Source organism: Pleurodeles waltl, chromosome 6, assembly GCF_031143425.1.
Source record: "Pleurodeles waltl isolate 20211129_DDA chromosome 6, aPleWal1.hap1.20221129, whole genome shotgun sequence".
Classification (NCBI taxonomy): Eukaryota; Metazoa; Chordata; class Amphibia; order Caudata; family Salamandridae; genus Pleurodeles; species Pleurodeles waltl.
Genome location: NC_090445.1, coordinates 616,811,732 through 616,826,749, shown reverse-complemented (window position 1 = coordinate 616,826,749; position 15,018 = coordinate 616,811,732). Strand labels below are relative to the sequence as shown.

General features: G+C 42.1%; 1 protein-coding gene across 1 annotated transcript in view; it reads left to right on the top strand.

Annotated features, from left to right (window-relative positions):
- Nucleotides 1-15,018, top strand: part of LGR6 (leucine rich repeat containing G protein-coupled receptor 6) — a 404,113-nt gene that overhangs the window by 371,380 nt on the left and 17,715 nt on the right. The window contains exons 13-16 of the mRNA XM_069238930.1: nucleotides 2,672-2,743; nucleotides 3,544-3,615; nucleotides 4,342-4,467; nucleotides 5,224-5,375. Coding sequence (XP_069095031.1) covers nucleotides 2,672-2,743; nucleotides 3,544-3,615; nucleotides 4,342-4,467; nucleotides 5,224-5,375 — 422 coding nt within the window. The remainder of the gene's footprint in view (nucleotides 1-2,671; nucleotides 2,744-3,543; nucleotides 3,616-4,341; nucleotides 4,468-5,223; nucleotides 5,376-15,018) is intronic.

Sequence of the window (15,018 nt, the reverse complement as noted above, 5' to 3'; positions counted from 1 at the left end):
GTGAGTGCTGGCAGGAAGGGGCCCTGTGGAGAGAGACTCTCTGCGATGCGATTCAAGGGCATATGGTGTTTTTATTTAGTAAAATAAGCTTATTTTAGGAGCTGTTTATTTAGTTAGATAAGCTTATTAGTAAAATAAGCTTATTTTAAGGAGCAGGGAAACAAGGATAGCACTGGAATAAAGCCAAAACAAATGTCAGCGACATGGGAGGAGGTGGGAGGAATGGAATGCTGCAAGAAAATGCAGGCTGCTACCAGGCTAAAAGGGAGCACCAAAGAAATGTCAAAAACAGTCAGTCACAGCACAGATAAAGAAACCCATGTGGAATGATACAGTACTAGGTCACTGCTCTGAAACAGAAAAAGGAGGCAGAAAAAGGCAGAACTGACCACTAACGAGCAAGAATTTTTAAAGGACAGGGCAACCGACAAATGAAATTGGTGTAACCCACAGTATAAGTACTTAAGTATACACGAGGTCGAACACTAACGTTCGACCTAAAAATGTGCGAGGAGAGTTGCAGTCTTTTCTTAAGGCACATATTGGTTCTTGCTGAAGCTGGAGAGGGCTAACACTGAGATTAGCTGATAAGTCTTAGCCATAGCTAAGCTTTAAAACAGATTTTGGCACTTGATTCTGTGAGTTGCCTTAAACAATTGCCATTCAGTTGGGTAAATTCAGCACCTACTATTAAATGGATAGATTAACACAGTCAGTCTAATATGTGCATGGATGCTGTATGAAAAGTTTCTATTGAGCATAAGAGTTGAACCCTACAAGACAACCATTTTTTTACACAAAACCATTTGTGTTCACCGACCATGTGTTTCGCAAAATCACAGGGTTTGAAAACGCAAAAGGTTTTTATAATCTAAGCCCATTTTGCAAATTGGAAATCCATTTTTGACTTACAAAAAAGATTTTGCGATCCATATGGAGTTACAAGGGGTATAAAAAGGGTGTTTCTTACTAATGGCAAATCATTATGGTATTTTTAAATAGTTTGCAACCGGAATTGCAGTCCAAACCATTGACCAGTTTCCTATTTGGGAATACAAACACAGAGATGGTGGTCTACTGGATACCATCATTGTTTTTGTAGCCCTTAACAAGAGAGAGCAAATAGCAACCTACCTGATTAAGATTCATTAGACATTTGTTCTGCGTCCCCCTGTGACTGAAGATCTTACAAGGCAACCTATTAGTACGGTAGAACAGTGGTTCCCAACCTGTGGTCTGGGGCCCCCCGGGGGTCCGCAAAGCCTCCTCAGGGGGTCCGCAACTGCTTAGAAAATTAAATATTATTAACAGATTAGGTCCCTAGCTTTCAGTAATGACTCAGTAGGGGGTCCCTGCGTTCCAATAATGATACAGTGGGGGTCCCCGAGTTCCAGTAAAGATAAAGTGGGGGTCCACGGATGTCAAAAGGTTGGGAACCACTGCGGTAGAAGAAAGACTGTAAAAGTTAGTATGCAATTTTTGATCACTTTTTGAGACCTGCCTCTTCAAACATCTGGCTCAACGTTGTGAACATAATAAACAAGGCAAAGAAAAATACTCAGAAAAGTGGCTATGTTAGCACTTTTAGAACTGTTAAGCTCACAAATCTTTCTTTAAGTGATTATATGGCCAAACAATATAAGCTTCCTATTTTTTTAAAATATTTCTGTTTTGCTGTGGATTGAAATGGCTTTTTTCTGTTTTGGAGGTGTTTACAGTTTTCACCTCAGAAGAAGCCTGGCCATTCTACAAAAGAAGACACAAAGCACTTCTAGGGGAAAAAATAGGACGTGTATACATTGGATAATTCTGCGGTATTAACAGGCACTGTTTGATTAGTACAAGGTGAAATCTGCTGGGCGAAGATTCCAGTCTTTGCAAGGTGTTTCACAGATTCTGTGGGCTAACAGATTGACAGCAGAAAATGATGTGTAGTCTGCATTTCCCAGATTCTAATCCCAACAGAAGCTCAGTCGGTGCGTCCTCCTGCTGCAGAGCTCTCTGTGTTGTCTGCCCACTAGGGATGTTTATTTCAATGATAAAGCGCAGTGGGTTAATGCACCTACTGGAGAGATTTGTTTGTAATTAATCAAGGGTTCCAATCACATTGAAATAGGACAGTGGGTCCACAATGATCTGTGCCTAATGTGTATGTCAGTTCCAGTAAAATAGACACTTCCCAGCAATGCACTGAACGTGTGGAACATTCTTTGATCAGTGAATAAAAGCTGAAAGCTTCTTGCCTGTTGTAGTTGTATTTATATTATCAACAATCGACGATGCATTTGAAATCAAATGGCATCGTTTATCAGTTTAGTGTGCGGTTTGAATGTATCTCACAGCATGTGCAGTTACATGTAGGCGAAAGCTTAGTAAAATAGTTCAAGCATTTTTAACACTATTAAGCTGTGCCTCAGACCACGCCCCAAGCTCACTGACCACGCCCCTAGTACCCACCCATTGCATTCAAGATTACAGCGCCTTTGATTTGTTTGTACATTTCGACCAGTCTCTGCATTGTTGATGCTTGCCACGGCCCTATGCAAAGAAGACAGGTAGTTTGCTTTCCTGTTGCTTGCTTGTCTGTTGACAGCTGGAGGGATCCCCCTCTCTCGCATATGGGACCTGCTGTCTGAAAAGATCCTGAGTTGCATTCTCTTTGCGTCCTTAGAGGTCTCCAGCACAATAGGATCCAGGAAGTGAGAGCCGACATCTTCCTGCATCTAGCCGCCTTAAAATCCATGTGAGTACCTCTTCAGCTCCTCGTGGGGTTATAAATAGGGATGGATTCTGTCAACATATTTTCGTAGCAGAGCTGGAAATTTGAACTAAGCCCCTGATGTATACTTTTTTTAGGCCACATTTGCTTCATTTTTTGACGCAAAAGCGGCGCAAACTTACAAAATACAATTGTATTGCAAAAATTATGCTAATGCGGCGCAAAAAAATATAAAACAGGGCTTAAGTTTTAGAAGATGGAGCTCTGCATATCAAGTTTCTGTATTGACTCAAGCTTGCACTGTCCATTCAGTTTCCCAAGTCTTCCTGTCCCACGATTCCTCCTCCAGGGGTATATACTTTCCGCTACCTTCTCTCTGCCACCTGTATTCATTCACTCTTCAAGGTTCCTTCTCACCTGATGACCCCAAATTACTTCAGTTTTGTACTAGCTGTCAACTTCGTCTCTACTCCATCGTCCCTTCTGCCCAAGTTGTCCAATCCCCTACAACCTTCACCCCCTTAGCCTGCAGTGGGAGGATGGGTTGAGAAAACGTGAGGTGGAACAAGAACAGAGAGAGCAAGAGTGTGCGATTAAGATGGGGCGAGAGAAAAGGAAAAGGATGGGCGTCACTAGAGCAGAGGAGTAGGAGAGAGGCAGATGAAGAGTGTGAGAGAAAGGATGGAACAAAGAGAGGGGGTGGAAATACGTCATTTCATTGCTGTTTTGCATGTTAGCAGGTTGGCGGGACATGCATTTTTGCTTTAGACTCAGTTCTTTCTATTGATCTTGGTGCTACACATGCCCTTCCTTTGTCTTTACAGAGACCTGAGTAGGAACTCCATCCGAACCATCCACCCAGAGGCATTTGCCACTCTGCGATCCCTTGTCAAACTGTAAGTGCATCTCTGGTGTCAGGAGGGTATAAAGCTCCTCGTCATATCTGACTTTGGTGAAAGTGTTCCCCGACTGCTCATCTATCATGCACAGGATGGACTCAGAGCATCCTCTCCTACTGGAGGGAAGACTCACCCCTTAGACCTGACCATGCATTTAAATGGAGCCTAGCTCCCTTTCCTCGTTGGCCACTCACACTTATAAACCTCAGTTGAGTCTCATTCCTCCACCCACTGGACTCGTACACGTCAACGGACATTCCTCATTCAATCACTGGATATTTCAGTGAATTTTCTCCCCTGTTCTGCACTTCAGTTGATCTGATGCAATCTACTTCAGTGCCTGACCTCAGACACATCAACAGAGTCTCACCCTCAGGCGCTGGCCACATGCACCTCAATGAATCCCTTCCTTCCACATTTGATACCATTACTTGTCTCTTGCACTTTTGTTGAGTCACACACCTTCCTTTCCCGGCCTTATGCACTTCGTTGGAGTCTCACTCCTTTCCCAATTGGCTTCATGCACTTCATTATGCCCTCAGTCCTAACCCGTCATGAAGCCTTGACTTCTGTCATTCACTTTAAGTCTCTCTCTATCAGTGCCCATATATACTCGAATGGGATTTTCCTTGTTACATTACCTGCATTATTTCCACACCAAGTGAATAGTCTGTTTTTTCTCCAAACCATGTTTTCTGATATTGTTTCCCTTTGCCCCAGCAGAGACCTGACAGATAACCAGTTGAGCACACTCCCTGTGGCTGGTCTTACTGGGCTGCTGCACCTGAAGTTGAAGGGAAACACCGCACTGTCTGAAACATTCTCCAAGGAGAGCTTCCCCAAGATGAGGTGGGTTTTGGGACTCTGAGATCTTCTGTGAGAAGAATATCCCCAAGTTTCAGTCAGTTATGCAACTCTGGGAATCCTTCAGATACAGTTTCCCCTAGAAGATGATTTGGGGGTATGGGGTCCTCGGCCTTGGAGAAAGTGGTTGGGAGGTGAATCTCTGCAACCCTGATGATTGGCAGATGTCTGAAACTGAACCTCTGTAAGCTTGAGTAATGAAAAGACAAAGAGTCTGGATCACTCATACAGTGTTAGTCTATACCGCATCTATATCCCTCATGCCAAATATGTCAGGGAAGCAGCAGTTGAGGTTCCACTCCCCATCCTTTGTGATTCCAGGCACATGTATCCTCACAGTCCCAGGAAAAAGAACCCTCTATAGCAAAGCTGAAGATGTAAAGTTTGGCCATATTGTTCCAGTGACTACTACTCAATTACTCTGGTGGAAGAGTGCCTTCATTGTAATGACAGTGTCCCTATATTTCCTTCAAATCGAAGATATAGTGAGTTTATGATTTGTGTTGATTTCCTATACATATTCTACTCTCATAAGTGGATAAGAGCATTGGTAAATTAGAAGCCATTCTTATCTATTCATTTCAAACATTAGTCATCAGTGCCCATTTATTGTTCTCCTTTCTTCAGAAAATGCGCAAGTGCTTTAGTTTGTTCGGCTTTGTAAAGTTTTACTAAAGTTCTTTCAAAGTTTGGCCGTCATTATAACGACCTTATACCTTATTAAATGCCTCTTTTTCCCAGAATCCTCGAGGTGCCTTATGCCTACCAATGTTGTGCCTACGGAGCCTGCAATAGCTTTTCCAAACAAATGGTGCAGTGGGAAGCGGACGACTTTGGAGCAGAGGGTGAGGATGCCTACAAGAAAGCCGTCAGTTTGTACCCAGGACATGCAGGTGAGCAAGAAAGGTACCCATAAAGGACCACAGGAGTGTGAAAAAGAGTGTGAGGAAGTGGAGGATGAGGATTAGTCTTTTATATTCCAAGATGATTTAAGTGTACGGAGGGGAGCGCCTGAGAATGAAAGTGATGTACACTCCGTAGCATTGCAGCCATGTCAGAGACACTGAGGCAAATATGAGCATGCAAGGATGCTTACAAGTCTCAGAGAGGACAAAGCTTTACCCAGGGAGTCATTTCATAGTGGATGGGTCTACTGAGGCAAACCTTAGTAAGCGTATAACAACAAGGTGCCAAGTATACCGTGATGGAAATGTCCCTGGGCTACTGATGACCACTGACACAGTTAATTTCACATACACCTGGAAGAATCAATAAAGGGGGGCTGAACAGAATAAGAGTGATAGATGACTTGGATTTAAATAATTGTCTGCGGATTGTACTGGCAGCAGGCCTTTTCCACCTGGGCACCCAGGATCTGGAACAATATCCCATCTCCTCCAGCACTGCCCAAAAACTGCTCCAATTTAGGAAGAAGTTGAAGACACCTCTTAAAAGAAAGCTCTATTACACTATGCTTTAAAAGTTCACAAACTAGCTAAATTTATGGTTGTGTGCAAAAGAGAGAGGAAAGTGGCAGCTTAAGGTAGCCTGAAGTGATCCTAGCTAGGTTGCCACATATGGAACCTGTGAGTGCCTTGATGTTGGCTGTAGTGTTGAAAGTGTTTGCTAAAAGGAGAAAGCTTGTGTTTGAAGCAGCGATATTTTCTTTGATTGGTTTCAGTTGACCACTGTGTGTCTGGGTGTGCAAGCTGTGAAATGAGTTAGAAAGATTGTATAGAGTGTCAGGTATGTGGCAGTGTGGCACTGAAGATACTTCCCTCAACAGTGACATAAACTGGTGGATAAACTTCCCAGAGCTTCAAACCTGGATAGTTCTCTTCTGACTGAATAATCGAACTTTTAGCTTTTGGCCAATCTTAATCCTGCCGATTCTGCTTTAGACTAGCATCTGCCTGGGCCCTCAGAACGAATGCATCTGTGCTTCAACTACAATCATGATTGAACTATCCATCACAACAGGTTTAGGCTCCAGCCCTTGAAGGAAGATTACCTACCATTACCCAAAAAAAAGTCTCCGTTTTGGTGATAACACTCAACTTTAATGGCAGTAGAGGGGCCTCTAGCGAAGCAGGTGTCAGTGTGGTGTCGGCCTCTGGGACGAGGCATACTGAGGTCTGGAATAAGCTGCTGAGTGCTGTGTGGGGCAGTCAGTCATTTGTTTAACAAATGATGGTTTTGAATTGACTGAGGTGCGGATGTTAGGGGACTGACCAGGCGTCTGGAGAATGCGCTGGGAGGGTAGAATAGGCATCTGCAAGAAGTGCTGGGCGCCTGGAACAGGTCTTTGTAAAAGCCGTTGAAAGGGAATCCGTATCCTTTCTTTCTGGGGCACAAGGCGGATTAATGATCCTCTTGCGCAACTGCTGACGCTTACGACGAGGTCACAGAGTTTAGTCAAGTCAAGACGCAGACGATGGAGAAGATGTTCTTCTTAGGTTACCATTTAGACGTTCAGATGAGGAATGGCATGAATGTTTTAATAAGCAATCCTAGAGGACACAAAAGTAATTTTTTATAAATTCACATAAATTGTATTCTACTGCCATCTGCCGGTAAATCAGAATATAAATCATGTTATTTAAAATCACCTTATGATATTGAATGGAGGGTCTTTACCTGTCTTATTGGTGGCATTGATTAGAGCCCCAGTATACCCTTTGGGGGTTATTCACATAAGCATTTTCGAGTACGTAAAGTAGTAATTCAGTATTCATAAAGGCTAGTCACAGATCTCCAGCCGGAGATCTGTCTATGCCTGTATTACCTCTTATATGTGGACTTCTGTAGTATGACCGTAGGAGTCTCTTTTTTAGTAATAAATATTTGAGAGGCAAGATTCAGTGGTAGAAAAATGGGCAATAACTACTACTAACTGGGTGGAGTTAAGGGAAAAACAAGGAGTTCAGAAATAGACATGCGAACACTAAAACTCACCCACAAAAGACTAAGGGCCAGATGTATGTAAGGATTGTACTCATTTTATGACTGTAGGAAAAAGCTTTAGTACATATGGGCCTAAGGACCTGATTTCGAGTTTGGCGGAGGGGGTTACTCTGCCACAAAGGTGACAGATATCTCATCCACCATATTACAATTCCATTATAGCCTACAGAACTTGTAATGCAGCTGATGGGATATCCGTCATGTTTGCGACGGAGTAACACCCTCTGCAAAACTCTAAATCAGGCCCTAAGACAATTACTATTCACTCCAGTAATACTACTGATATAGCTGATAAAGCAGGCTCAAATCTACTCCATCTATCCCTTGGAGTAAGTCAAACACCACCCATGGCCAAATGCTGTTACTGCTAGGCACCCTCATAAATCAAAGTTGGCAAGCAATAACACTACATATGGAAATATCGGCACATGGAGGGAAATTGTTTTTTTAATTATATATGTATATATCGTTCTTTAAAAATAAAAATGCTTCATTCACGTTCAACATGTGATATTGCAAGGGGGGAAGTGAACAGTCAGAACTCCAATACACTAGTCAACATATGAAAGTCTTTACTACATCAAAACATCATACACAGGCTGCCCACATAAAAAACAAGACATATACCTCATAACTCTTTCTGTCAGTGAGTATATTAGTTGCTTTGACCCTCATTTGAGGAACAATCATTTGAGGAGAAGAGAATGGATTTAAATATAACAATACAATATACTATTATACTATAAAAATAACAAAGACAGAGGATCAACGTTTTGGATTGTCCAGGGAAACAGTCAGTGCTGGACATCACTTCTCACCTGATGTGCTCATTGACATGGCTGTAGACTGGGAGCCGGAGCTCAGTTCATCTATAGGTCTCTCCCATGCCAGGCTTGCACATTTCAAAGCACTGACTGCACTACCTTTTTGCCAATAGTAGGAACACCATGAACAGCTCACACGGATGCCCACCACAGTGCTTGCAACTGACACTGACCTGCATCACCGCACGATCGCACCAGTTTATTCCATGCCGGTCACTGGTGGAAAGGCATGGGTGGCAAAGGACTTATATGCCCTGTAGGAAGTTGGCTCTGTATGTACTATTTCAAAGTAAGAAATAGTATGCACAGAGTCCAAGGGTTCCCCTTAGAGGTAAGATAGTGGCAAAAAGAGATAATTCTAATGCTCTATTTTGTGGTAGTGTGGTCGAGCAGTAGGCTTATCAGAGGGTAGTGTCAAGCATTTGTTGTACACACACAGGCAATAAATGAGGAACACACACTCAAAGACAATTCCAGGCCAATAGGTTTTTATATAGAAAAATATATTTTCTTAGTTTATTTTAAGAACCACAGGTTCAAGATTTACAAATAATACTTTAAATGAAAGGAATTTCACTCAGGTATCTTAGTAACTTTGAATCATCACAATAGCATGTACAGTTTTGGCAAAAATGGCAATAAGCTATTATAAAAATGGACACAGTACATAAATCAACAGTTCCTGGGGGAGGTAAGTATTTGTTAGTTTCACAGATAAGTAAAGCACTTACAGGGTTCAAAGTTGGGTCCAAGGTAGCCCACCGTTGGGGTTTCAAGGCAACCCCAAAGTTACCACACCAGCAACTCATGGCCGGTCAGGTGCAGAGGTCAAAGTGGTGCCCAAAACAGATAGGATTCTTTGTGCCTCCTCCTGGTGGGGAGGGGATCACATCCCTAATGCTATTGGGGGAATCCTCCATCTGTAAGATGGAGGATTTCTAAAAGTCAGAGTCACCTCAGCTCAGGACACCTTAGGGGTTGTCCTGACTGGCCAGTGACTCCTCCTTGTTTTTCTCATTATCTCCTCCGGCCTGCCGCCAAAGGTGGGGGCAGTGGTCGGTGGGGCGGACATCTCCACTAGCTGGGATGCCCTGTGGCGCTGTAACAAAGGGGGTGAGCCTTTGAGGCTCACCCCCAGGTGTTACAGTTCCTGCAGGGGGAGGTGAGAAGCACCTCCACCCAGTACAGGCTTTGATTCTGGCCACAGAGTTACAAAGGCACTCTCTTCATGTGGCCAGCAACATGTCTGGTGTGTGGCAGGCTGGTAAAACTTGTCAGCCCACACTGGAAGTTGGGTATGTTTTCAGGGGGCATCTCTAAGATGCCCTCTGGGTGTATTTCACAATAAAATGTACACTGGCATCAGTGTGCATTTATTGTGCTGACAAGTTTTATACCAAACTTCCCAGTTTTCAGTGTAGCGATTATGATGCTGTGGAGTTCGTGTATGACAGACTCCCAGACCATATACTCTTATGGCTACCCTGCACTTACAATGTCTAAGGTTTTGCTTAGACACTGTAGGGGCGTATTGCTCATGCACCTATGCCCTCACCTGTGGTATAGTGCACCCTGCATTAGGGCTGTAAGGCCTGCTAGAGGGGTGACTTATCTGTGCCATAGACAGTGTGAGGTTGGGATGGCACCCTGAGGGGAGTGCCATGTCGACTTAGTCATTTTCTCCCCACCAGTATACACAAGCTGGCAAGCAGTGTGCATGTGCTGAGTGAGGGGTCCCCAGGGTGGCATAAGACATGCTGCAGCCCTTAGAGACCTTCCCTGGCATCAGGGCCCTTGGTAACAGGGGTACCAGTTACAAGGTACTTACCTGGATGCCAGGGTGTGCCAATTGTGGAGACAAAGGTACAGGTTAGGGAAAGAACACTGGTGCTGGGGCCTGGTTAGCAGGCCTCAGCACACTTTTAAATCCTACCTTGGCATCAGCAAAGGCAAAAAGTCAGGGGGTAACCATGCCAAGGAAACATTTCCTTACATGCCCACTTTATTTAGGCATTAATTGCAATTGATTTCACCTACATGTCACTTCAGGTACAATAACACAGAGATCATCATTTCTGCAATAGATGCTGGTGGCACTCCATCAATGAACAAGCTGTCTGGGATAGCAGGGCTGTTTCACTGGTGTGTACAATGCCTTTCTTGTGTATACATATGACAGATACCTCTTGCATGTCAGTTGCTTTCTGAGGATTTCGGTGACATGTAACCACTAGGTAAATCTAATTAATTCACACTTTGTACATGCATGTGTAGATTGTATATCACAGTCTGTGAGGTGCCACATTTTCACAGTTATGGCATGACTGTTGAATATCCTGCTGGGTATAATCTCTCTCCCCTTTTTCCCAATTCCTTCCAACACAGAACCACACACCTTCAACGTGGGACAATATTGTTCACATATGTACACGAGCAATCAGTGAATGTAGGATTGGTATCCTGGAGTCACGCTTCAGATGTCTTAACCATATAGGGTTGGTTCAGTGATCTCCAGAAGCTGTGATCAAAATTATTGCACTTTGTAGTGTGTTGAACATCACCACCAATAAAATGGAGCTTATATGTATCCCTCACCCACGAAGTATGGCCTCTTCCAGGTCTCCAGGATGGGACACAAAGCAGATGTTAGAGTCTAAAGGTGTCTTATCAACTAGTGACCTCCTTTTTCACCACAGCTGTTACTTTGGTTGCTTGGTCACAGTAGTAGGATGGAGTTGAGTCAATGATAAATAGTGGTCTATGAGACCATCCACATCTGCTGTCCTGAGATAACACTGTTGCACTAACAGGATGTCATATCCGAAGTAGTAAGTCTAAGTATAAAAGGCATCCGCTAACAACATCACTCATACATTTATTCCTATAATACATGTTTAATTCACCTTCTCACCCCACATGTTGTGTTCATATTAAAAATTATAAGTGAAGAGCGAGTGCGTACACACATCTTCTTAAACAAATACATGTACTGCATTCATAAAATCGTTGTATTCTAAATGTCATACAATACTACAGACAGTTTCAAATTCACAGGTATGTTTCCCTTTTCATTTACCATCATATTATTCAATCCATATACCTATTAGATTTCTCCTCCATGTAGGTTAAGGAACTCTATAGCGTAGACACAGAGCTCCATAGTCAGGGAAGAGATATCTGCCTATCACAACAAACAGGATGTGACATACAAGAGTAGGGAGTAAGCAATTCCTGAGCCATCCTAGACCACCAAACAATACACCTGCATGCTGCTATTCCTTTAACTTCAGGCACCCCTAAAATATCGGTGGAGTGTGAGGAGAAGACCCCAGATTTTCAAAGGAGGAATTGGGCATCATCGGTGAGGAGGCTGCAGCAGTATTTTCAGCTTTGCAACAGACCTGAGACCCAGCTGAGCCATGTAGTGCGGACATAGATATGGCAAGCCATCAGCAAGTGTGGCAGTGTGCTGTTTCCACATCCAAAGAGCCACACAATGCTACAAGTGTTGGGAGAACCCCCAGCACGTGGCACACTTTAATGCACAAGATATGCTGGGGAAATCCTCCCAGCCCCTAAGCGCTCCCCCAGGCTGTACCCACTGCACCACAGGGTCCATAGGACAGTATGGTTAACCCTTCGCACTTGGCTAGAAGCCGACTGCCTGCATCGAAATGGTAAATCATATATTATTCTTAAACAAAAAACAAAAAAAAAGTTCTTATGGTTGGCAATTTTTGTATTGTCAAGTATAGTATTTAATATGTTTCTCGATGTCTATGTATTTCATGAATGTAACGTTTTCTGGAATATATATGACTTATGCGTATATTTGTTCACATAAACGTGTTTCTTAAACAATTCAATTTTTATGTTTTGGTATAGTATGTCGGCACAAATGTCTGTGGTCCTTTAAATAATTATCTTTTTGATAATGAATTTACCTCACTTTTTACATTGGTTATCATTCTTTTGTTAAATGCATAAACCACATTTATTCTAGGTAATATTTTTCTAGTTAAACACTCAACTTCAGTATGCTATTTACCTTTAAAAATGTTTTGCCTTACCAAACATAACAATTAAATTGTTATGTGATATACATAAAATGTACTGTTACAATTAACAGCCACAGCATGCCCACACAATACACTTGCAGGTTGTGACAACAAATAATCAAATGTTGACATTCCAATCACACCCTTGTTTCTGCCCTCATGTGTTAACATTATGTTGATAGTGTCTTAGTACGTCTTGCTACCTATTATGATCTGGTGACAATTCTTTGTCTAAATCATACATAAAAATTGTTATTCATTTTTGCAAAATAATCACATTCCTATTTTTTATCTTTGGTAATCATAGTTATACAGTTAAAAGTGGCAGACTTATTTTAGAAGCTTATATGGCAAATGATTTTTTCTTATGGGACATTTTCATGTATTATTCTATTTTGATTTAATTGAAAGTTTAAATTTGATTTACACGAAAGTGTAGATATAGTCACTCATGAATGTATTTGTTGTTCATTTCCTTATCCACTGGCAGCCAGGGAGTAAGTAGTAAGCAGCATGACCAGGCGAAGGAGAAGGGCTACTGTGAGTGCTAGGCAGGTACAGGAGAAAGATAGCAGCAGCACCACAGCAGAGGATAGAGCATCCACCAGCAGTAAGGGTGTATCCGAGAGAGTGACACTCTATCCAATACAAAGAGACACTAGGCAAAAGTTGGGGAGGCCACTGAGAGAGTGATTTACCAGGAAAACACATTTCAAGAGGAGGCAGAAGATTGCCAAAAAGAAATTTAATCTGTGGTATCGCAGGCGTAGGCCCCTCCATCAGTGGGGCCTGAAACTTCCAAACAATGATGTCTTTATTTGCACCCTACTGTTAATGCCCCTCCTGCTGCAAGCATCCAACCATCCACACATTAAAGATAAATGGATGAAGGAAACATATCTGCAGGCAAGCAGGTATAGATGGTGAAATATTATTCTAATGTAGATAAGTACAGCAGTTAGGTAATCAGATATATGCTGTCACCAGGAGCTTGATGTTATCAGCTCAGTCCTCTGGTAGCATCTCCTGGTTACACCTGAAAGATGAAGAATCTTAAGGAACCACATGACATCACTTACGGAACCGTGGCAAGCCATGATATCATGACAAGGAAGAGGCAACATCACACACACAAGGTACAGCACATCTTCCCACTTTAAAAACAACCAAAAGAACAATCTATCCCACTCTCCAAAATAATAGCACACAAATGAAACCAGCATTCAACTAATAAAGTACAAATTCCCAAATGCAAACTACCACAATCGAGACCTTTCCAAGCAAGAGAACTCTGACTATGTATTGGACAGCCACACCCTGCATTTCACTTTTAACAGAGTGATAAATACTTCTCTGCCAAGACTTCTGAACCAAAGAACAGAACCACCTCCCTACATAAGGCCCCGTAAATTGGTACAAACACAGCTTCTTCTATACTTAGATAGCCATTCACCACTGTGCAAGAAATGCAATAGTAGGATGGAGATTTCCACTAATGTAAGCCCTCATGTACCCACACCTTCCCCAAGCAGAGTGGTAGAACATGGGCATAACCAGCGACAATCACTACCTTATTAGCCAAACACAAAGAAAGAAACTACCAGTTCGTTGTACAAAGTCAAAATACTAATATTCACAACAACTAAAAGCTCTGCAGGTAAATGAACAATTGAACATAAAAACGTATGCTCACACATTGCTCATCCAGCACACACAGATTCAGTCTCAACCTCCTTAAATGATATTAGAGGAAAACAATCAAACATTGACAACCGAAATACATACACTCGTATACATGTTTTTTACTTGTCCTCTGGACATATGCACACAAGCATGCACCAACAGGAAGCATACATTCAGTACTCAAAATCTGTTTTGAACACACATACAGAAGATGTGAATCATTATCATTAGTATCCAGAACAAACACTTACAGAACACAGTGTGGAACCCTAACTACAGTGAAAGTGTATCTTTCAACAAAACGGTAGAGATAGCAGAAGCGAAAAGCACAACAGTACTTAGTGAAAGAGACACTATAAATCAAGAACATTCCACACAATAAACATGCTCTTGAAAACCATGGCAGAGTACTTAGTGGCAGTACCCGTCTGCATAAACATTGCATAACCATTTAATATAATTCGTATCAATTAAGAACCATAACACTCCTCATAGACAACTTTTCCTATGAAACATGAACAGATTAATACAGCCTCTTAGTGCTATTAAATTGCACAACAGATAAATGCAGTGCGTACTCCTGCCATTTAGTTTTGGGCTCGGAAGTGAGCAACTTGTTTTTCTTCAAAGAAGTCTTTCATGTCAAGAGGTATAGTGACTCCTCCTAATGCTCCAGCAAGCTATTAGCCAATATACGCTCATGGGCACCCACTCCATTGTTAAATTGATTTTTTCTGCCACTGGTGTCGGACATGCTTCAGCAAGCTCAGGGTCACATTAACTTGCATAATATTTGAAGTTAATGCATACATTTGGAGCAGCTAAGTGAAATCATTTCTTTTTCTTCATCCAAGTAAATTATAAAATATTTTTTCTCCATATCTTTTGCCAGGTAGCAAAGTGATGGAACCACCACATTGTACACAAAACTCCATTCCAACACACCGATCAAATTATTTACTGACAAGAATTTAAAAACATTAGAACACTTACATTAGAATGTGTCT